This window comes from Globicephala melas, chromosome 3, assembly GCF_963455315.2.
Source record: "Globicephala melas chromosome 3, mGloMel1.2, whole genome shotgun sequence".
Classification (NCBI taxonomy): domain Eukaryota; kingdom Metazoa; phylum Chordata; class Mammalia; order Artiodactyla; family Delphinidae; genus Globicephala; species Globicephala melas.
Window position 1 is genome coordinate 20,112,177 of NC_083316.1, and position 24,105 is coordinate 20,136,281.

Genomic DNA, 24,105 nt, shown 5'->3' on the forward strand with positions numbered 1-24,105 from the left:
CTGCCAAGGAGCAGAATAAAGAAAAAAGAATGAAAAGAATTGAAGATAATCTCAGAGACCTCTGGGACAACACTAAATGCACCAACATTTGAATTATAGGGGTGCCAGAAGAAGAAGAGAAAAAGAAAGAGTCTGAGAAAATATTTGAAGAGATTATAGTTGAAAACTTCCCTAATAGGGAAAAGGAAATAGTCACCCAAGTCCAGTAAGCACAGGGAGTCCCAAACAGGATAAACCCTAGGAAAAACACACCAAGACACATATTAATCAAACTAACATAAATTAATTACAAAAGAAAAGCATCAAGGGAGAAACAAAAATAACATACAAAGGAATCCCCATAAGGTTATCAGCTGATTTTTCAGCAGAAACTCTGCAGGCCAGAAGGGACTGGCAGGACATATTTAAAATCATGAAAGGGAAAAACCTACAACCAAGATTACTCTACCCAGCAACGATCTCATTCAGATTTGACAGAGAAATCAAAAGCTTTTCAGACAAGCAAAAGTTAAGAGAATTCAGCACCACCAAACCGGCTTTACAACAAATGCTAAAGAAACTTCTCTAGGCGGGAAACACAAGAGAAGAAAAAGACCCACAAAACAAACCCAAGGCAATTAAGAAAATGGTAATAGGAACATACATATCAATAATAACCATGAATGTAAATGGATTAAATGCCCCAACCAAAAGACACAGATCGGCTGAATGGATACAAAAAGAAGACCCATATATATGCTGTCTACAAGAGACCCACTTCAGACCTAGGGATCCATACAGACTGAAAGTGAATGCATGGAAAAAGATATTCCAGGCAAATGGAAATCGAAAGAATGCTGGAGTAGCAATACTCATGTCAGAAAAAATAAACTTTAAAATAAGACTGTTACAAGAGATAAGGAGGGACACTACATAATGATCAAAGGATCAATTCAAGAAGAATATATAACAATTATAAATGTTTATGCACCCAACATAGGAGCACCTCAATACATAGAGCAAGTGCTAACAACCATGAAAGGAGAAATCGACAGTAACACAATAATAGTAGAGGACTTTAACACCCCGCTTACACCAATGGACAGATCATCCAAACAGAAAATAAATAAGGAAACACAAGCTTTAAATGATACAATAGAACAGATAGATTTAATTGATATTTATAGAACATTCCACCCAAAAGTGGCAGAATACACTTTCTTGTCAAGTGCACATGGAACATTCTCCAGGATAGATCACATCTTGGGTCACAGTCAAGCCTTGGAAAATTTAAGAAAATTGAAATCATATCAAGAATCTTTTCTGACCACAATGCTATGAGATTGGAAATCAATTACAGGAAAAAAACTAGAAACCCCCACAAATACATGGAAGCTAAACAGTGTGCTACTAAATAACCAAGAGATCACTGAAGAAATCAAAGAAGAAATAAAAAAATACATAGAAAAAATTGACAACAAAAACAAAACAATGCAAAACTTATGGGAATCAGGAAAAGCAGTTCTAAGAGGGTAGTTTGTAGCAATTCAATCTCACATCAAGAAACAAGAAAAATCTCAAATAAACAATCTAACCATAACTTAAAACAACTAGAGAAACAGGAACAAAGAAAACCCAAAGTCAGCAGAAGGAAAGAAATCATAAAGGTCAGAGCAGAAATAAATGAAATAGAAATGAAGAAAAAACAACAGCAAAGATCAATAAAATTAAAAGCTGGTTTTTGAGAAGATAAACAAAATTGATAAACCCTTACCCAGACTCATCGAGAAAAAAGGGAGAGAATGCAAATCAATAAAATTAGAAGTGAAAAAAGAGAAATCACAACTGACACTGCAGAAATACAAAGGATTATAAGAGACTACTACAAACAACTATATGCCAAAAAAATGGACAATCATGAAGAAATGGACAAATTCTTGGAAAGGTACAATTTTCCAAGACTGAACCAGGAAGAATTAGAAAATATAAACAGACCTATTACAAGTAATGAAATTGAAACTGTGATTAAAATCTTCCAAGAAACAAAATTCCAGGACCAGATGACTTAACAGGTGAATTCTATCAAATATTTAGAGAAGATCTAACACCAATCCTTCTCAAACTCTTCCAAAAAATTGCAGAGGGAGAAGCACTCCCAAATTCATTCTACAAAGCCACCACCACCCTGATCCCCAAACCAGAAAAAGAATCACAAAAAAGAAAATTTAGACCAATATCACTGATGAAGATAGATGCAAAAATCCTCAACAAAATACTAGCAAACAGAATCCAATAGTACATTAAAAGGATCATACACCATGATCAAGTGGGATTTATCCCAGGGATGCAAGGATTCTTCAATATATGCAAATCAATCAATGTGATACACCACATTAACAAATTAAGGGGAAAAAAACATATGATCAACTCAATAGATGCAGAAAAAGCTTTTGACAAAATTGAACACCAATTTATGATAAAAACTCTCCAGAAAATGGGCCTAGAGGGAACCTGCCTCAATAGAATAAAAGCCATATATTTCAAACACACAGCAAGCATCACACTCAAGGGTGAAAAACTGAAAGCATTTCTACTAAGATCAGGAAGAAGACAAGGATGTCCACTCTTGCCACTCTTATTCAACATAGTTTTAGAAGTTCTAGCCACAGCAATCAGAGGAGAAAAATAAATAAAAGGCATACGAATTGGAAAAGAAGAAGTAAAACTGTCACTGTTTGCAGATGACATGATACTATACATAGAAAGTCCTAAAGATGACACCAGAAACTACTCGAACTAATCAATGAATTTGGTAAGGATACAAAATTAATGCACAGAAATCTCTGGCATTCCTATACACCAACAATGAAAAATCAGAAAGAGAAATTAAGGAAACACTCTTATTTACTATTGCAACAAAAAGAATAAAATACCTAGGAATAATCCTACCTAAGGAGGTGAAAGACTTGTACTCAGAAAACGATAAAACACTGATGAAAGAAATCAAAGATGACATAGCAGATGGAGAAATATACCATGTTCTTGGATTGGAAGAATCAATATTGCAAAAATGACTATGCTACCCAAAGCAATCTAAAGAATTAGTGCAACCCCTATCAAACTACCAATGGCTTTCTTCACAGAATTAGAACAAAAAATTTTACAATTTGTATGGAAACACTAAAGACCCCGAATAGCCAAAGCAATATTGAGAAAGAAAAATGGAGGTGGAGGAATCAGGCTCCCTGACTTCAAACTATACCACAAAGCTACAGTATTCAAGACAGTATGGTACTGGCACAAAAACAGAAATATAGATCAATGGTACAGGATAGAATGCCCAGAGATAAACCTATGCACACATGGTCACCTAATTTATGACAAAGGAGGCAAGAACATACAATGGAGAAAAGACAGCCTTTTCAATAAGTGGTGCTGGGAAAACTGGACAGCTACATGTGAAAGAATTAAATTAGAACACTCCCTAACACCATACACAAAAATAAACTCCAAATAGATTAAAGATCTAAATGTAAGACCAGACACTGTAGAACTCTTAGAGGAAAACATAACAAAAACACTCTTTGACATAAACCACAGCAAGATCTTTTTTGACCCACCTCCTAGAGTAAGGAAAATAAAAACAAAAATAAACAAATGGGACTTAATTAAACTTAAAATCTTTTGCAAAGCAAAGGAAATCATAAACAAGACAAAAAGACAACAGTCAGAATGGGAGAAAATATTTACAAATGAAATAACAGACAAAGGATTAATCTCCAAAATATACAAACAGCTCATGGAGCTCAATATCAAAAAAACAAACAACCCATTTAAAAAATGGGTGGAAGGCCTAAACAGACATTTCACCAAAGAAGACGTACAGATGGCCAAAAGGCACATGTAAAGATGCTCAACGTCACTAATTTTTAGAGAAATGCAAATCAAATCTACAGTGAGGTATCACCTTGTGCCAGTCTGAATGGCCATTATCGAAATATCTAGAAAGAATAAATGCTGGAAAGTGTGTGGTGAAAAGGGAACCCTCCTGCACTGTTGGTGGGAATGTAAATTGATACAACCACTATGGAAAATAGTATGGATGTTCCTTAAAAAACTAAAAATAAAACTACCATATGACGAAGCAATCCCACTACTGGGCATATACTCTGAGAAAACCATAATTCAAAAAGAGACATGTACCACAGTGTTCACTGCAGCTCTTTTTACAAGAGCCAAGGACATGGAAGCAACCTAAATGTCCATCAACAGATGAATGGATAAAGAAGATGTGGCATATATATAATAGAATATTACTCAGCCATAAAAAGATACAAAATGGAGTTATTTGTAGTGAGGTGGATGGACCTAGAGCCTATCATACAGAGCGAAGTTAGTCAGAAAGAGAAAAATAAATACTGTATACTAATGCATATATATGGAATCTAAAAAAGAAAAGTACTGATGAACCTAGTTGCAGGGCAGGAATAAAAATGTAGACGTAGAGAATGGACTTGTGGACACGGTGTGGGAGGGGGAACCTGGGGCAAGGTGAGAGTAGCATCGACATGTATACTCTATTGAATGTAAAATAGTTAGCTATGGGAAGCAGCAGCAGAGCACAGGGAGATCAGCTCGGTGCTTTGCAATGACCCTGTAGGTGGGGTCATTGAGCCTGTAGGTGTGGGATAGGGTGGGTGGGAGGGAGGCTCAAGAGGGAGGGGAGATGGGGATATGTGTATGCATGTGGCTGATTCGCTTTGTTGTGCAACAGAAACTAACACAGTATTGTGAAGCAATTATATTCCAATAAAGATTTATTTAAAAATATAAAGTAAAATTCAACTTCAGGTCTCACAAATTTCAATGATTATTAATTAATTAAATATATATATATATATATACATAATAACAACAAAAGGAAATATAAGTGAGTGTCAGCAGGAAAACAAAACACTGAAAAGCAACAATAAAATAAAATTCAAAAGCACAAAACAAAACAAATTAAGCACTTTAGCTGAATCATATCAACAAAACAACTAATGTGGAGTCATCACATGAAGAATATTTAAAAAATATATTCATTATGTTTTAAGGAGTAAAACTTATAATATTTTTACTAGACAATGAAAAGTGGCTGGCTATATTGATATGAAGCCAAATACAAAACATAGATATTAACAATATAATAGTTGAAGTGAAAACAGTTAAAAAATAATGGATGGGTTAAACAGAAAATTAAAATCACCAAAGGACAGAATTGGTGAACTAGAGGACAATGGAAGGAAGTACACACAATTAAAAATTAATATATAATTGTGTAGTTGGAAAAAATAAAAGGCACGGATCAAAATGTCAATGGACCTTTCAAGGTAACCTCTGATCCTAGAAAGATATTGAGCAATGTCATCAAAATTTGATGATGTTATTTTGAACCTTGAATATTCACTATAGGCACCATATTAATCAAGTATGATAGCCCAATAAAGATAATTTTAGACTCAGCAAATTTCTCTGCCTTTGGGCTTTTTAAAAGAAACTAATGAATGTATTCCAGGAAAATAATGGGCTAAATCAAGATACAGGAATACAGGATATCTACAGAGCTACGTATCCAAGTTACAAAAGTGAAAAAGAAATGTCTGGGATGGCAGATTTTTTTGAGCTATAGAGATTAGCCAGCCCATACTGGAAGGGGAATACTGAGGAATCTAGGTTTGCAACTCTGAATGTTGCCAAAATGAAGCTAAGTGCTATAGAGTTTTTCACTAACAAATTTTGAACAGCTGTACCCACTGCACATCTAAAGCACAAACCTGTAACATCTCAGAAATACAACTTGGCTAAAGAGGATCTTTAATAGTCAGTAGTTGAAATCATTACATTGGAAATAAAATGTCTGGCTTTTCTCCTCTAAGACTTTTGAGAGCCAGTGTATGCTTTTGTATACATTTTTGGACTAAAGATCAAACTTTTACAGGTAATAGTATAGTACTTTGAAAAGTGTATTTTAAAAATTGTAGAGCTTTTTCTTAAGACAGTTAAACGGTTCTTAAATACATTTAGTGCTTCAGTGAGAATGCCGTTGGGACAGAAAGACAGAGAGGAAGGCTTAGAATGGTGGATATAAAAGAAATTTTATAACAATTAAATTTTCTAAGAAAACCAATAGAGAAATTTTTAAAAGTGTTATCATAATTATATTAAGGGGAGCATAGACTGAGATGCTACTGAACTCCATTTTCATGAATAATGAAATGTAAAAAATGTTTTAAAAATAACAAGAAAATATTACTTAGAGAATTACAGCTTAACCTAGATGAACTAAAAAGAGTAAGAGTTTAAAGTTGTCTTCTGTGATGATTAGAGCTATGGGTGAGGAAGAATGGAATGGGTGGCTGAGTTTTCATTTAAAAATTTTATCTATGAATTTAATACTTTGAAGAAAATTATTTATTATTATTATTATTTTTTTTTTTTTGGCCAGGGTACACAGCACACGAGATCTTAGTTTGCCGACCAGGGACTGAACCCACGCCCTCGGCAGTGAAACCACCGAGTCCTAACCACTGGACCACCAGGGAATTCCCTGAAGCAAATTACTTTTTAAAAAATTAAATAGAAAATTGACCTGATATTATTGGAGATTATCAGGTTATGGTAAAAAGTTTCTGTATCATGGATCTTTTTAACATGGAGAGAGAGAGAACAAAAGAAAAAAAAACCAGTTTTTTGGTTTCATTAATTTTACTGTACATAGATTTCACTGGGAGTATTCTCTGGGAATTTGTTCTCCCACTTTTTATTTTTAGCTTGGACTTTTATGAGAGTACTTGGATTTCTAGACACAGGCTTAGATTCTGAAAATCTGTCTGCTTTGAACTTGTCATAATAGTTCTGGTCAAGGATCCAAAATCACTTATTACTTCATTTTATTTCTTGGTTGGCGCAGAGACGATCTCCATCACAAAGTTTATATCATTTTGATGACAGTAAGCATTATCCATGTTAATTTTCAGTACTTTCTGAGGTTTACCAGGGAAGGGATCATGCTCCATTGATTCACATTATAATAAGCCTAAATCATTTTATAGATAAGGGATACACACACACACACACATACACACACACACACACACATAGTGAGTGTGTGTATATACATGCACAAAAGTATATTTATTTTTCCTTGAAATACTAATAAAAGTGTTTTCAAGGAGTTCCATACTTTGCAGAACAGCAATGATTAAGATTGAGGTCATTCATCAAAATAGCATAGATTTAGTTCTTCTGTTAAATAATTCAGATAGCTATATTAAAGTATATATGTTGTATACACATATAGAACACACATATTCATGATCGTTTTGATTATATGGTAACTTCAGTAGTTAAGTCATCCAATAAATATTTATTCAGTGCCCAAGATATATAATTGGATAATGCTTTCTCTGGAACTGCGTTTATGCTCAGAAACCTATTCAGGGATGAGATTTACTGGGTTTACTTCAAAGTTTAAAAACTGCATTTCTATATTTTAAAGGTATGAAAGAGCTATTCATCCACGCTTTTAAATTTTTTTCCAAGACTCGTCTGTTGAACACAAGTATCTTAGTTTGTCAAGCAAAGTGAAATTGCTTTCATTAAGAGCATGCAAGGGTGTTTACCATGTAGGGGGAGGGGATCCAGAAAGGAGACAGATTGTACTGCACACACTGACAAAGGCAAAGTAGCACCTGTCATCCATCTTACGTGTCATGTTTCCTTAAAGACGTCTATTTGTATGCTCCTTATTTTTTATCTTACAGTTGATGAAGCTTTAATTATGTGGTATGCTTTCCTGTCAATTCCAATTTATAGTTGTTTGAAATTCATTCCCAGGTGTCTGATTGAATCATTTGCTTCTCTTTTAATGTTTAGGGCAGATAAATATTTCTTCCCAGTTGGTTTATTCTTGGTTTGGTTATCGACTTAAGTGCAAGGCACAAATGCAAGGAGGAGAAAGGTAATTGCCATTTCCATATCACCTATGAAAAATTGTATTAGAAATAAAAATCTAAATGGTAATATTGCAAAGAATACTTCCTAAGGACTGGCCAAAAGATAAGGCTACTTAAGTAAGTGTATTCTGAGACTATTAACGACAACCTCACATAACATCTAAATATTCATTATTAAAGACTTAAAACAATTTTAATGCATTTGTTTTCTTTTTTTTTTTTTTTTTTTGATTCAAGATTAAGTATTCCAGGTCACTTTTTCCACCAAAAATTTGATCAATAGGACCTTTGCACTTGAGTATTAAAAACACTGCAGATTTGTGTACTGGAAACAGAAGTAACTGACAGCTCAATGTAAGAGACTTTGGAGGAAAGGCATAAGATGGGCACAGTAAGAGATGTGACAGCGTGACTTCCTCAGGAACAACAAAATAGATGCCAGAAAACAAATGGGAGAGCTAAGAGGGCAAACATAGCTTTGGAAGCTTTACAACAGATAGCTGCCGTTTTGTTTTGTTGATAAAAAACAGTAAGGTTCCAGGAAATATAATTGGACTCTTTCCTTTGTTCCCTGTCCTTGTTTCTATTCACATTTACATTAACTCTCTACTTTTCCAGAGTTGTGAGAAAAAAAGCACCACATATGTGAATAACAAAATAATTTAACATTAGTTTAATTTTTTTATTTGCTTTGTGTGTAATCTTATTGTCACATCTCTACGCTGCATAATAATCTCAAACAACACTTGCTCTAAGAAAAATGACACAATTATGCATGTTTATAAACCATTCCATTGTATAATGTTTAAAAGATGTTTTTTAATGAGCTTAACAGGAAGAAATTAAAAACAAGATAAAGCTCCTGAGAGGAAACTGCAGAGCAGTTAAGGAAATTATGCAATGCTAAATGGGCATTTAGGAAAAGGAGCGGAGAGCTGAAAGTCACACCAGAGACTGACGGAGGATTGAGGGTTTGGAATTGAAGACTTCCACCAGAGGAGAGGCAGAAACCTATTCTGTGAGCACTGGAGACATGATCACCAACTTAGCTTTGGGCATTTAAGTTAAATTAGAGCAAAATGAGATGCTGCAAGATGTCTTAGTTTCCTGTTCATACCATTGAAGAAAGCAAGAGGACAAAGCTTTTAGAGAAGCTGCCATTGATTCCCAGAGACTAGGGAATCCATCGTGATTCATTTCTTTGAAATTGTCTCCAAGTTAACTGGCATCAATAAATACACGCAATTGCAATGTGTAAGAACATAAAAAGTATATAGAATCAGGGGAGGTTAAGATAACCTTAGAGTCATTCATAAACATATTACATTGTACTAGGTACTCAGTCTCTGCAATGCGTCTTCCCTGGAATTGTAGGCTTACTAAAAACTCTGTAACAGCGGCTTAACTGAGTCTAAATATATTTGCACAGCTAGTTCTGTTTCTATATATCTCTCTCTATACTTACCCAGGGGTATTTTCCAAGTGTGTTCTAGAGGATACCATAACAAAAAGGGACTTCGAATCCCCTGATGCAAAAATGTTAAATCGTTTAGTCTAAGGCAACTTTCCATGGGAATAACTGGAGAGCTCCAAGTGGATTTTTGTATAATTTCTATTTTTCTTAGAGAAGTATATATTTCATCATACTTGGGAATCGTACATTTCCTCAGTTATGTCACTCTAAACGTTTAGCTTAGCTGAGATCATCATGTCTGTTCTCACTTATATATCGTGTTGTGTACATCAGATCAACATAGTTCACCGTCTCCTAGGTATTTAAAACCACTATCTTTCTGCAAGAATCTTAATTTAAAACGTTCGAATCAAACTGAAATCCCTGTCTCTCTTCAAACAAGCTCTTCTGGTAGAAAACTAGAAAGTATCTTTTGCTCTCTTTCTCCCTCGAACATTTTATCGACCTAATTACTACGTCCTACGGCTCAACTACTTAACTATATCTCAAATCCCTCCTCTCCTCAGCTTCAGTTCAGACTCTCATCAACCTTTGCTCTTCCGATCCAAGCAATGTGCTTCGTTGCTGCCAGAATAATTAGACAAAATGAAGAACTGTGCCTGGTGCTCTCCTAAAAAATACTCCCTTACATAATATATGTAGCATTTTATTTTTGTATCCAACCCTTTTCATGATGCTGACTCTGCTACATTTCCATTCTCATCTCTCACAACACCTGCTTCAAGCCCTGGGATCCAGCCACACCAAATCACATGCATTTCTCTGAATGTCACCTGTGTTCATTCTCTCCTCCCTAACAAAAATGCTCTCCCCCTCAATGCCTGTTTTCCTGCCTGGAAAACACTTAAATGTTTTTCTCTTTCTTGGTCCCCTTACCTCTGAAGTGTTGATCATTTTATGATTTAGGCTTTAATTGACAATTATAGTGTGAATGTTATTATATCATTCTCCAGTTATATGTGTGTATATAAGTTTACATGCATATGTGCATATATATGTGTATATGTACATACATGTGCATATATACTTACATTTATGCAACCTATATACAAACTCCACCTATATACAAAAGCAAGCAAAAGAGTGAAGGAGACTATGTGTGAGGGAAACTACAATATAATAAAATAAAAGTGTATATATGTTTATTTGTGTGTGTGTATGTGTGTGTGAGAGAGAGAGAGAGAGAGAGGTGTTGTGTTTTATAATCTTTCAAACGGCAAACCATTTATGTATGTATTCTGTTTTTTATTTCTCTCTATAAAATTATTACTTTATTATTATTTCCTATCATACATCCTTCCACATAGTACGGCTTCAATCAGTGTTTAAAAAATCAAAGAATGCTTCAGTAACATTCTTTCTTTATAATTCTTACAAATTCTAAGTACTAGGACCATGGGGAAAAATCCTACAAATATTTGAGGCTATTTTTGTGATCACGGTAAAAATCAGAGCTATATCTAACCTATGTAAATTGTAGAACAGTGCCTTTGAATATAAGAATATTCATTTTCTTTAGATTAAAAAAGGGAGAAAAGAGACATCTTTAATTTCATTCCCTTCTTTCTCAGGCTAAAGCATCTTCCTTGGGACATACCTGACTGTTTCTCTACTTGAAATGTGCTTGATAATTTTAAAATATGCAGATCAGCCTGGGGCCTACATTACCTTAGAATTCCCAGTAGAAGCAAGGTTGACTCTATTTACAAAGCGAAAATCAACACTTATTAAATCAAACCTCCCTTGTACCAGGCAGGGATAATGGTAGTCTCACAGCTCACAGAAAGTACGTGTCTTAAATCCCTGCGTACATCATATAGACATCTCCTTGAATGACCTTGTTTCATGTAAACTTATCTATCTGCCAAGCAGCATAAGGATCCCAGCAAAGCAGTCACTCATGTTTGGTCCTTGGGTAATGCAAAAGCACTAACAAATAAAGCTTTGATTTTCCCGGGTTTGTATGAAAATGCATGGACATTGTAAGAATTCAGTATGTCCTACTTAAAGTTGTTCCTGTAATCTATATACAAGTAGTGAATCACTGAATTAACTAAAGGCAAGATGTACCAGGGAAGATAAAGAGAGTCTTTGATGTACTAATTTCTTTCTTGGTGTAGTGGTTAGAAGCACAGATTTTTGAATCATCGAACCTGTATCCTCAACCTGGCTGTTATTTCTTTTCCAACTGTAGAATCATAAACAAGTGATTTAAGTTTCATGTTTCAGTTTTTCTTGAACTAATATAAAGGGGTAAATAAATATATGTTATATTATAATTATACAGGTATGAAGATTGAGTTAATTTTATATTTTACCGTGTTTAGTCCATGCTGTAACACTGTGCCTGTTACTATTATTTTTATACTGTTGCTTTATTTTATTTAAATGTGGGCAAATCGGACCATCCATATTTATGTAATTTAATGAGCTAAATAAAGTTAGTAGCCAATAAAGGTCATGCAGTTAAAACAAACAAACAAACCTAGGCACTGAGTGATTCTACAATTGCATAGTATGGCATCTGAATTAGCTATATTTGTGTATAATCTTTAAATATAATTTGATGGAAATATAAAGTGTTGGCATCAAAATACTCAGGAAATTAGAGTCTCATTTAATTTATTTGTACACCCAAGTGCCCATCATCTATAATTTATCTTAAAAAAATACTTTCCTATAAGTGAGAAATTCTGTGTTAATTTTCGGAACTGACAACCAAATGATGAAAAACGGATTTTTGTTACCATTCTCAATAAGTCATTGTGAAAAGATATAGTAAGCAGCAATAACTTCACTCTTTTGAGTGCACTTGGGCTAGATCTGTAATCTTGCATAATAAATATCATATCAAATTCTCATAAATTTGATATTGATTACCTATATACATAATATTCTGAAACATCTTAAGAGGTCAAAGATAAATAAATACAAATAAGACCACCACTCAATCATATTATATTTTTTAGCAGTTTATAAATTTTCTCTCCTCATGAAATCCCAGCTCAGCTATTATGTAAATGTGTTCATTACTGCTTCCTGACTTCCACTTGTCCACCTAAGCTGTCTGCAAACATGTTTGTGACTCAGTACTAAGTAGATCAGGGGCATGGTTCTATGAGAGCTGGATTTCTCTGGAGGCCATACTCACTGTTAAGTAGGATGAGAAAAATAATCTCCTCTCTCTTTTCTGTGATACAATGTGTGGGAGAGCAGCTACATTTGAATAACAAGCTGTGGTCTTCTCAAACTATGTTCTAGAGTTGGCTCTTTTTGTGGGTTGGAATTTTTTACCTGATCTCAGATGTTTAGTCTTTCTTTCTTCTTGAGTCCTAGTAACTGTCCCATCCAAGTACTAGAGCCAAGTCCTAGGCACCAGCTGGTTGACTGGGACCATGACCATCGACATAACCGCTTTCGTAAACTCTTTTCTTCTAGGCCTGGACCTTCCTTTCTGATGTCTATTTTTTGTTTTGTCTTTCTTTTTCTTTTCTTCTTTTTTAGGAATGGATTTGAGAGAGTCTTACCGTACAACATTCTCTTCTGTATTAAGACAAAGATGTTGGGAGCTGCTATTCAGTGCTCATCTCTGCAGATCAGCTATTCCTTAATCACTGATTCTTGTCTAGATGAAAATTAGTATCATAGCATTTTTCCAGAGCCACTTTTTTAAAAGGCCATTTGGGCACAAATTCCATTGTTCTGGGTGTTTTTGCCAAGCCCTACAATGATCAGGTTCCAGTAATTTAATCTCTTCATAGACCTTTTCCATGGAGCCTATTTTGTTTTTCTGATGTTAGGGAAAGAAGGAAGGATGTGACGTAAAAGAGACTAAAATATTCAAGTGAGAATACCAGGTGGATAGAATACAGGTGATGGAGTATAACTTTTGTCTCTGTTAGCACAATGAAACATAGTGAAATTCAAGGACCATTGAACACTGACTGCTTGGAGAGCAGGAACATTTGCTCTGGAGTCCTCATCCATGGATGTTCATTTGTTCATATGAGGTACATCGCCGAGATTATAGGTATATCCTGGCTTAAGGCACTTTTTTTCATCTCTTGTGGGCCATTAATGAATAGCAGCACAGCATCAGAGCAATAAAGACAAGATTTGAAACACTGGTCATACTCCTTGAGAAGGAAGAAGGAAGGGGAGAAAAACCCTTGTGTATGGAGAACCTTTATATGTTACAGTTACTACTGAAAACATTTTATATATGACCTTATTTCTTAATTGTAGCATTCTAAGTACTGTACATATAGAAACTGATGTCTAGAGGAGCTGAATTGTCTAATTTTATGCATTTTCAGTTTTTAAAATTATTCAGGTCTCCTTCGAGAAGTCTCCCCTATTCATGCTTCCTAAAATAGCACCCCTGTCATTCTCTAGTCCTTTATTCTGCTTTCTATTCTGCATACACTTACCCCATTGCCAGACATCATATTATGTATTCATGTGATTATCACTTTATCTTCTACACCTTCCTCCAGTAGTCCATGTCCTTGGTTGGCCACTGAAGCCCTAATTCCTGCTTTGAGCCTGGACAAAGGAGGCTCTCAAAATTATCTACTGAACCACCCTTAATCCAGGATTTATTTTTAACTATTACAATATATTCCTTTTCTATTTCATTTTCTTGTTCACCTCAGCTTCTTAAAGTGCAGGCATTATTTCTTTGATCGTCTTCCTGACTTTCTTTTATTCCTCAATTTACTACCCTCCAGCTTCTTTGAAATGATTTCTACTAAAACCGATTGGGAAAGATCATCCACAATTACCCCCATTTTGCTATTCAGCACTCATTTTATCTGACTTCGAAGCAATTGTCTCATTTGTCCTTTTCTATCCTTTGTTATTCTGGTTTTCTTGTATCAAGTTACAAAAATAGATAAAAAATAGAAAAGCAAACATTAAAGGCATCACCAAAGATAACCCTCATGACCGCTTTGAAGCAGTCCTTTACCATTTTTTTTTTTACCTGCACAGAATATGCCCTTTGCATATCCTACATTGGTAATTTTGCTAATTCCCAACTTCATGAACTCTCCTTCCTTTCCTGCCCTTATTGCTTTTAGTAGTCTGAAGAAAGGATTTATATCAAAAGAGAAATTCTCCAGAAAACCTTTCACTGCAAAAGATGCACTCAATCCTCCTTCCCCATATTTGGAAAAGTGCTGCTCTTCCATACACCCATTAAATTCTGTCAGACATGTCATTTCATATTGAAATATTCTCTCCCCTCCTCGACAGTAAGCCACTTGTAATCAGGAATCAAGATGTTAGGGAACTGTTGATGGAAAGTGCCCGCCCTGGCCAGGCACAATAATAACTGCTTGCATTGGTTGTTTCACAACAGGAGATCTCAGTAAGGAACAAGGTGCTGCCACTGAAAACTAAATGGGAGAATTCAAGAGGGGCCAAAAGGAGGGAGGAGATGCCAGCCCATAATATGTCCCGCCAACCTTCCAGAAACCCTCATACTAACACCCATCTTTGTTGAGATGCGCGCACCACCAGGAAGTACCCTGAGTCAGAGCAAATATGGGCACAAGCAAGATGATTGATCAGAGGCAACCGGGAAAGCTAACCCCACTACCATGAAACCTGAGACAGCGAGCCACATGGCAGAGCAGTTCTCCTGGGTTCCCTTACCCTGCTGCTCTCCGCCCGGATGCCCCTTCCCAATAAAGTCTTTTGCTTTGTCGGTATGTGTGTCTCCTTGGACAATTCATTTCAGAGTGTTAGACAAGAGCCCATTCTTGGGCCCTGAAAAGTAGCCCCTTCTGGTAACAAAACTTATTAACCTTCATGGGCTTAATTGCAAGCACAGTGCTTATCAGTGGAAGGTAAACAATAGATTTTTGTCTTCACTAATTGTTTTTAAAATTAAAGTCACTTGAAATAATCCAGGATTCTGAAATAATTTCAACAGAGATATTGTTTTGGTAGTGAAAATACAATTTAATATCTGGAGCAAAAGAACCTAAAAGACTTTTGGAACTCAGTTTTCAGGTGCACCCCAGCCTTCTAATCCATTACCTCTCTTTTAGAATCATACTAAGGTGTACATGTCCTATTAATGTTCACATATTTATATACCTCTAAAATCACAAGAGTATGATGGTAACTTAGGCACACAGTTATGCGTTTGTTAATTCCAACAATAATTGACTATTGCCAATGTTCCTGTGAGTGTAGGGCTCCCTGATCTAATCTCCCACTAACCTCCTTGTTGTTTGGTAAGATCCAACCACTCTGGTCTTCATTTCTTGATATTCAACTTCTATTCAACATCATTCAACTTCCAACTCAGGGTTTCCCATATTCTGTTCCCTCTGCTTGAAGGACTTTTCCCATCTCTTTGTATGGTGAGCCTATTCCATCTTTCAGTGTTTGGATTTAGTATCCCTTCTTGAGCAAGTCCTTCCCTTATCCTTTTCCTTGGAACACTTGTGTTCCTCTTTTTAACCAGAACTGAGCCAATACCTTGTATGTATAGAATTGTTTTCTTATGTATCATCTGCCTCCCCTGCTTTAATGAAAGGTCATAGGGACAAAAAAAAGTTGTTTTTTTTTTAACAATATTCATATGTCTTTTTTCTAAAATAATGTTTGGTGCAAGAGTGTTCTCAATAAATATTTTTAGATAAAAAAATTTCTGATTTCACTTGAACAGTTCCTCAGATAATATCAAAGTTTCTCAACCTCACCTCTGATGACATTTTGGGCCAGGTAATTCTTTGTCATGTGAACTGTAGGGATGGTTAGCAGCATCCTTGCTTACACCCAATAGATGCCAGTAGTACCCACCAGTTGAGACAAACAGACATGTCTTAAGACCTTGCTAAATGTCCTTTGGGGGACAAAACTGTCCCTGATTGAGAATGATTGTTATAGACCCACACAATAAATAAGCTAAACAATGAAGGAGGACATGTGGGCTTTCACTTGTCTTTGTCCCCTCCAAATGATGGAGATTTTTATCTTCCACAGATGTACCATATTGGGAAATGTGGAATTTGGATCAATCTGTATGAAAGGTTAAGTTTTGACTCTACTTTTATAATATTGAAAAATAATAATAATACAGCAGTACTTGCACAAATCAATATTACTGAGCACATAAATACACTAGTGCCAGCCACTGAGTCAAGCGTTTCATATAACTTAAATCAGCGGTCTCCAACCTTTTTGGCACCAGGGACCGGTTTCATGGAAGACGATTTTTCCATGGATGGGGTCGGGGGGATTGTTGAGGCAGTTATGCGAGCGATGGGGAGCGGTGGGGGGTGGCAAATGAAGCTTTTCTCGCTCACCCAATGCTCACCTCTTGCTGTGCGGCCTGGTTCCTAACAGTCTGCGCACTGGTAGGGGGTTGGGGACCCTGCTTTAAATTATTTAGTCTTACCACTCCATGGGGTAGGCACTGCTATCCAGTTTTACTGAAAGGCACTGAAATGGCACCTTTCTACTAAAAGGTCAGTTCAATGGAGCAAGGTGAAAAAGCTACTAAGTGAAGAAGACAGCATTGGGATTCAAGAGGATGACTCCACAGTCTGTCCTGAACTGTCCCATATGGCAGCCACTAGCCAAGCCACTAACCCTCATGCAGCTACTGACTAGAAGTGTCATTAGTCTGACTTGAGCCTTGGTGTAACTGGAAAATACTTAATGAAAGAGGATATTTCAAAGAATTATGGAACAAGAGAATGTAAAACATCTGAATAAGTTTTATATTGATGATATGTTTAAAGGATAATATTGGGTTAAAATATATGATTAAAATAAATGTCTCTCCTGCTTATTTTATTTTTTTAATATGGCTGATAGAAAATTTACAATTACTATTGTGGCACACATTTTTGTTTTGCATATTTCTATTAGGCAGTACTAGTTTGTCTTCTTTATTATTTCCACTCTGAACCTCCTTTACTTCTTCCGTATATTGGGTATAAGGATAATAACAATGAGTCTACACGAGTTAGTTGCAAGTTTCAGTGATATGCTACATATGAAGGTCTTCATAAACTGTGGAACTCCCTCCAAACCTCGGCTATTTAATGAAATAATATGAGAAATTAAAAACTAGTTTTCCGCATGTTAGGTGACTTAGACTATAAGTAACATTTTAATTGCCATGACTGAGTGTTCCCAACAGTAAGATATGGTTGCAAATGTTCATAGGAGAAAAGATAATTGAGAAAACAAAGATCCATAAATTATGTTTCCATCTATAATTAAACAATAATGAGACAAGATACAGGATGCTCTAAAACTTCTCATAATATATTGTGTTGTACATCTGGAGTTGGTCATGGACTTCAAACCACCTCTGCTATTACTTGCAGTTGGCCTTAATGTCTATAATGTTCGTTTTCTCATCTGTAGAATGGAGATCAGAATACTGACCTCAATGAGTTGTTTTGATAAAATAAAGTAGGTCAGTAAATAACTGATACAGGGTGACATAAAAACGCCATTCAGAAAACATGTTATGCTATTGCTGTTTCTTTTTTTTAATTATTATTACTATTATTATTATGTCAGGCTTGTGTAATGTGCCTACCAGATACCAACCACAAATTCTGACTTAACAAAAGAAAAGAAAGTAATTAGTGAATGAATTAATAAAGGTGTTACAGTAGAAGAAAAATGATAAAATGAATTTTTATCAGATATTTTCATCTTTCAAATGTCTAGTTTTTCCATTTAATTAGAATCTATTAATTTGCTTATCAAATGCATAATTTTTAAATGGACTGTATTTTGGACACATGTATATATGTTCCTGAGAATTTAAACTATAATAATCCTCTTAATGGTCATTTATTACTCATAAAATACTTTTTTCACAAATATTTTTGCTCATTGTGGATTATGCAACCACTTAACAGTTTGTTCTCCTATATTTGCATGTCCATTCTCCTGGTAACAGGATCATGCTAAGAGGTGGTTAGAAATACATATAAAATGTGAAATTTAAATTGTAGTGCAACGAGGCATGTCTTTAGACCTGTTCTAAAAGAACTATAAAGATTTATTATTGGTTTGCCTTTCCCTGCTGATGCTAAAGGTAACCTGAAGTTGAAACTTGATAATTTGAAAACAGCATAAGCAAACACCCTTCTCTGTGTTTTGGGCCAAACACCACAGTAGCAATCCTGAGGAGCATGTACCTTAAATATCTAACAAAATATCATAAAAACACATAAGCATATGATTAGTCCACTCAAGAATATTCTCTCTGAATTTTGTAATCTTTCCACACATGTGATTTTAAACAATTCAACTAAAATCATGCACTATTAATAAAGTTAGATAAAAATAGTACAAGAAAAGAGGTGAAATGCTTTTAAAGAGTCAAAATAATACAGTGAATTCTTAGACTGTAATTCTTTCTGTGTAATGGTCTTTAGTATAAAGATATAAATATCACGAAAAGCTATTGCTTTTTACACTTTAATACTTTATCACAAAGTTATTTAAGGCAAAAAACAAATAAACTAAAATTGGGGGATCAATTTAGAAGTTAATACACAGCAAATGTTAAAAATTAAAAACACAGATCATACTAAAGCCTGTGTTTTATGCCACATTTCCTAACAACGTGAGATTCCATCTTGAAGTAAAGGGTCTTTTAGATTAGCAGGAAATTGGCTGAGTCTTGGTGGTGTCCATTGAGACCCAATATCATCCTCTCTAGCTGCATGTCTACCAAATTTGTATAAGAAAGGAGAATAAATAAATGTAATTATATGGTCAGAAGCTAATGGTTCTTAACCTCTTCTTGACTTATTTTGAGAATTTGAAGGTTTCATTCTAAACCACAAAATAAATCTATAAATAAATCAAAAAAACAAAATGCTTTAGTATGACTGCCATTCCAAACACAGATATTACATGCAAGTCTGACACAGTGATATTAAATGGAAGTCTGATTAGTTTGTAAGGTTCCCCCTATGTAGTTCTTTCTGGCTAAGTTCTAACAATATGGCAACTTAGTTATTTTATTGAAAAATTTTACCCTTGGGTTAGAATCTTCCTTATTAAATTCTAAGTAGAAATAAACACATTCATTGTAGAAGTATAATTTAGTTTTTATTTTAATAAAACATTTCCTTTGTTGACAGAAATAGTTCTTAGATGATAGACTATATATATGTATATATATATATAGAGAGAGAGAGACAGTACATATGTAAACTTGCATGTGTATATATATATATATATATATATATAGAGAGAGAGAGAGAGAGAGAGTGGTTTTGTGATCATAGATCCCTCTGTCTCTGAATGAACTATGTTTGAAATATTTAACTTCTATCTTTTGATAACAGTGAATTCATCAGCATATACATCTATTTTTTTTCTTCATTTTTGTAGCACAGTTTTGGTCTGTTTTAAATGAAATGATTGACAATTGCTTTTTCTCCTCTTTTCTGTTTTTACTCTAAAGCTTTTGCCCTGCAGAAACACCATTAAAGACAGCTTACTCTGGGGGAAGCGTGGTGGATTGTCATTGACGTCTGTCAGCGTGATGTTGACCGTTGTGGTCCCTGATAAGCCTCCCATCTGGCCACCCATGTCTTTGGCCTGGATTACCACTTGATATTGCTCCCTGTTTTCTCTGTTCATGTTTGGTAAAGCAGTCCTGATGATACCTTGAAGAAAATGGAAAAACTTTTATTATGCTCATTAAAATCTCAATTATTAGTTGATTAAGCTCACAATTGTAAATCCAAAATAGTAGTGATTTTTGAAAGATGAAAACGCTTTTGCTATTAATTTTTATTGTCTAGAAATTGTAAAAATGATTCTATGTAAATATTTGATGATTTGTGTTGTTTTTCTATTTCCTAAAGAATATCGTATGCACTGTCTACTGCCCTAAACCCAGATGCAAAAACATAAAAGCAGGTATATTCCCATTAGCTCGCTCGATCATTCAACTCTGAGTTCTTAAATCTTTAACTGTGGCATCATCATTCTTCTGTGAGTATTAATGTTAGGATTTTGTTATTTTCCCACCTTTTTTTTTTTTTTTTTGCAGTACACGGACCTCTCACTGTTGTGGCCCTGTGTCCCCTGCATCGGCAGGCGCACTCTCAACCACTGTGCCACCAGGGAAGCCCTTTATTTATTTATTTATTTTTTACTTATAAATATCATAAAGACTACTAAATGAACAAACACTGATTCATGATTCCTGACCTGTTTCAGGTTCCACAGAGAAATATGGCTGCCCTTGAAGTATGCTGTAAATGACTCTGGCGCTGTTCCCATAGGAAGGGTCATCGGCATCTGTAGCTGTGACTTGCACCACAGAAGTACCTGAAGTATCCAAATTCAGCTTAGTTCTGCACAGTACCAGAAGGAGGAGCAAAAGCACTGGTTTTCATGGAAGACTTCAATGATTTTTGGCTTTAATAATGACCTCTTAAAGAAACATTCATATATAATTTAGATGAAAATAATATATATATAGTGTATTGTAGGTAAACTTTGAATTCAACAACATATTTTATTTAGCCAACAGGTGTATTTTCATACATGCAATAGATAATGCTACAGTGTATCAGATTATAATAAATGCAGACACTTTACAAATGCTCGGGTTTGATATTTAAATTCATTTTCACATAACAGATTTGTTTTGTGTAAAGGGCATATCTAATCACAAAGGAGTAAGTATGCTCTTTTTTCTCTCTCTCCACTAATTAACTATAAAAATAATTAACATCTGTTCTAGAATACGATTTTATGAATAGATTAAATTCTAAATTTAGAAACAATCCAAGATGATCCCAAGTCCCAAGAACTATTAGAAGCTATTTAATAAAGTTCAAAATATATAAAAGGGCTTTATATTAAGGTGATTGCCAAAAGTCCTTGGGATTTAGTGAAGTAAATATTAAATAATAATCTCTGAACAATGCTTTTGAGAACTGCAGTTGGAAATTTTCTATTAAAATTTTTACAAGGAAAAAATGTATCAGAATTGTTTCATCAGTTTATACTTCTCCCACATTTGAGAAATGATCTATTCTACTAAATCCAAATACATTATCTCTAAAAATGTTATTGTTTTTTGATGTTTAATTTTCTGTGATTCTCTATTTAGCAAAAACATGAAATCAATTTTAACTTTCTTTGCCTACAAATACACCCTCCATTTATTTACATCGAAAAAGGAATTCTATTTTCTTGAATGTTATACTTCCAGTTTTTTCACGCCTTCTGTCTTACTGCTTCTGCAACCTAACTTTAAATTCTGTATCAGTTTGTGATTAGCTGTTGATTTTCAACTGGTTTATTTGAATAAGAGATTTATATCAGCAGAGTTTTATATATAATGGTTAAATTGAAAGGATGTTTTAAAATATTTAATGTGAAGTAATAGAAAATCTAATTAATTCCAATGTTCATAACATCTAGATAATCCAGACAAACTCTTTAGGCAGATTATGACTAGAGTATATATGTAGACTCTAGATTACATTTATGGTGTTCTAAGTGTACTTATAATATATTTGGAGTCAGGACTTTACACAGCTGTTCTCCAAATCCATGTGACAAAAATTTGCATTTTCATAGTTTTCTACTGAAGGTCAATGGTATTTTCTTGGATTTTTGAAGGAAGTGTCTATTTATTGTACTGTAGAAACTTACAAACCCATAGGAAATTAGAAATGCATTCATCCTTTTTTTTTCCTGACTCGTTTCGTAATTCAGAAGATTAAACACGTACTCTTAGCAGGGAGTCAAATATGATTTCAAGTAATTGATCATAATGTTTTAAGAATTTCTTGATAATTATTTTTTATACTTTTTGAATACCGTCATAAACACTGTAAATGAACTTACCTACAACAGACATTTCGGGAACACTCGCCGTATAAATTTCCTCTGGGAATGTGGGCTCATTATCATTGATATCATGGATTTTGATCACAAACTCAGACTCCGGTTCTACTGGCCTCAAAGTTCTTCTGTTTATAGCTTGTGCACGTAGAGTATAAAAGGCCTTTTCTTCCCTATCAATTCTTCTTGTGGCATGAATGTCACCTGTTTTTTCATCAATAATGAAAAGAGTACCAGCTCCATCTCCAGACAAAATATATTTGAGGGATCCATCTCCTTTATCTTGGTCTGAATGAAGCTAGGGGGAATAAAAATGAGCATATCCATGATAATGTCTGAAGATACATAATGCAGAAAGAATTCAAAGAAGGTCTCTCAGGTCACATCTTTGAAAAATGGGGTCAGTTATCTTAGTTCTTGAAATGAGAGTTGAATAAGTATGATCACACTCATCTATATACTTTAAACAATAGGACTAGCCTTTTACATATCAGTGTGATTTTTATTCTAAATGGAAAAAAGTAATAAAAATAAACCAAACACAGCTCCTTTCTTTGCTTTGCTCGGTAAATAACCATTTCCGTAGGCAAATAACTCCTGACAAAGACATAAGTCATTAGTCTTGATATGCTGGTGTAAACATTGCTTCTCTCATCTCTTTCTTTGAGTGGCAAATACTTTTACTCTCATATTATGCAAGAAATTTATTTCCTGTAAACTTATTTTTAATTATTGTATTTCTGTTGGGGAATTAGCAATATTTTAAGAACTGTAAGACAGGCAAAGTTGCATGAGACATGGCTTCTATGTTAGAAGCCCTACCCATCATTCTCTGATTCACATGAATGACAACAACTGCCCCAGAAATATTTGTGGGGTTCAGAATAGATGTCTATATAACACCTGCCTATATATTTTAAGTTATAAATCAAATTAGTAAACCATAAAATAAAATATGCTCTATCTAGTCTCCTACCTTGTCAAATCTATCTTCTTAACAACTGCAAACAACAAGTTCTGTGTAGAAACAATGCAATGTAGGGCAAGCCTTTTTCTTGCCTCCTTGCTTATGCCCACAACACTAATCTTCCACAATCTAGTCATCATGTCAAAGAGCTTGGCATGCATTCATGTGGATATATCAGCCTAGCCCACATCCCATCCCAGTGCTAATGCTTGCCCAGGAGCCCATGTGTCATGGGCAAATTCCATCTACAATTGCCCTGTGGTATCTGTGGGGGATTGGTCCCAGGACCCCCGTGGATGCCAAAATCTGAGGATGCTTGAATCCCTTACATAAAATGGCATAGTGTAGTAAGCCCTCAGTATCCATGGGTTCAACATCCATGGATTCAACCACCCATGGATTGTGCACTATGTTTACCACCTGTGGTTGGTTGAATCTACAGACACTGAGCCCACAGATGTGGAGGGGTGATTGTATATAGTTTTTTAACAGATGCACACTAGGCCAGCCCTCAGGATTAAGGGTACATATAACAATGGGTAAATCTGGCCGTTGGTAGACTGACTTGGAGAAGAGACTCTCCAGGTCCTAGAAGCAAGTTCAAGGATGTTTGGGCGGGAAATAATGGGTCCCAAGTACTTCAAGGATCGTCTGGAAATGGATGTGCAGGTTCCAGATGTGAATATCCCCCTGCCTGTCACGGAATTCATACCCTGAGGGAGAGACTTAGCCATAGGAGGAACAGAGCATGGCTTTGTAAAACACAAGGATTGTAAGTTTTTCTCTAATTGTACCACCACACCAATAATTTTTTTTTTTTA

General features: G+C 34.9%; 1 protein-coding gene across 3 annotated transcripts in view; it reads right to left on the minus strand.

The window, feature by feature from the left end:
- Positions 1–24,105, minus strand: part of CDH10 (cadherin 10) — a 192,945-nt gene that overhangs the window by 35,016 nt on the left and 133,824 nt on the right. For 2 of the 3 annotated variants that reach the window (XM_030856467.2, XM_030856466.2), the window contains exons 3-5: positions 22,321–22,615; positions 20,668–20,787; positions 19,950–20,117 (exon numbers count right to left, since the gene is read on the minus strand). In XM_030856467.2, coding sequence (XP_030712327.1) covers positions 19,950–20,117; positions 20,668–20,787; positions 22,321–22,615 — 583 coding nt within the window. Of the gene's footprint in view, positions 1–19,949; positions 20,118–20,667; positions 20,814–22,320; positions 22,616–24,105 lie in introns of those variants that run through there. The other variant, XM_070045129.1, reaches the window with a different exon arrangement.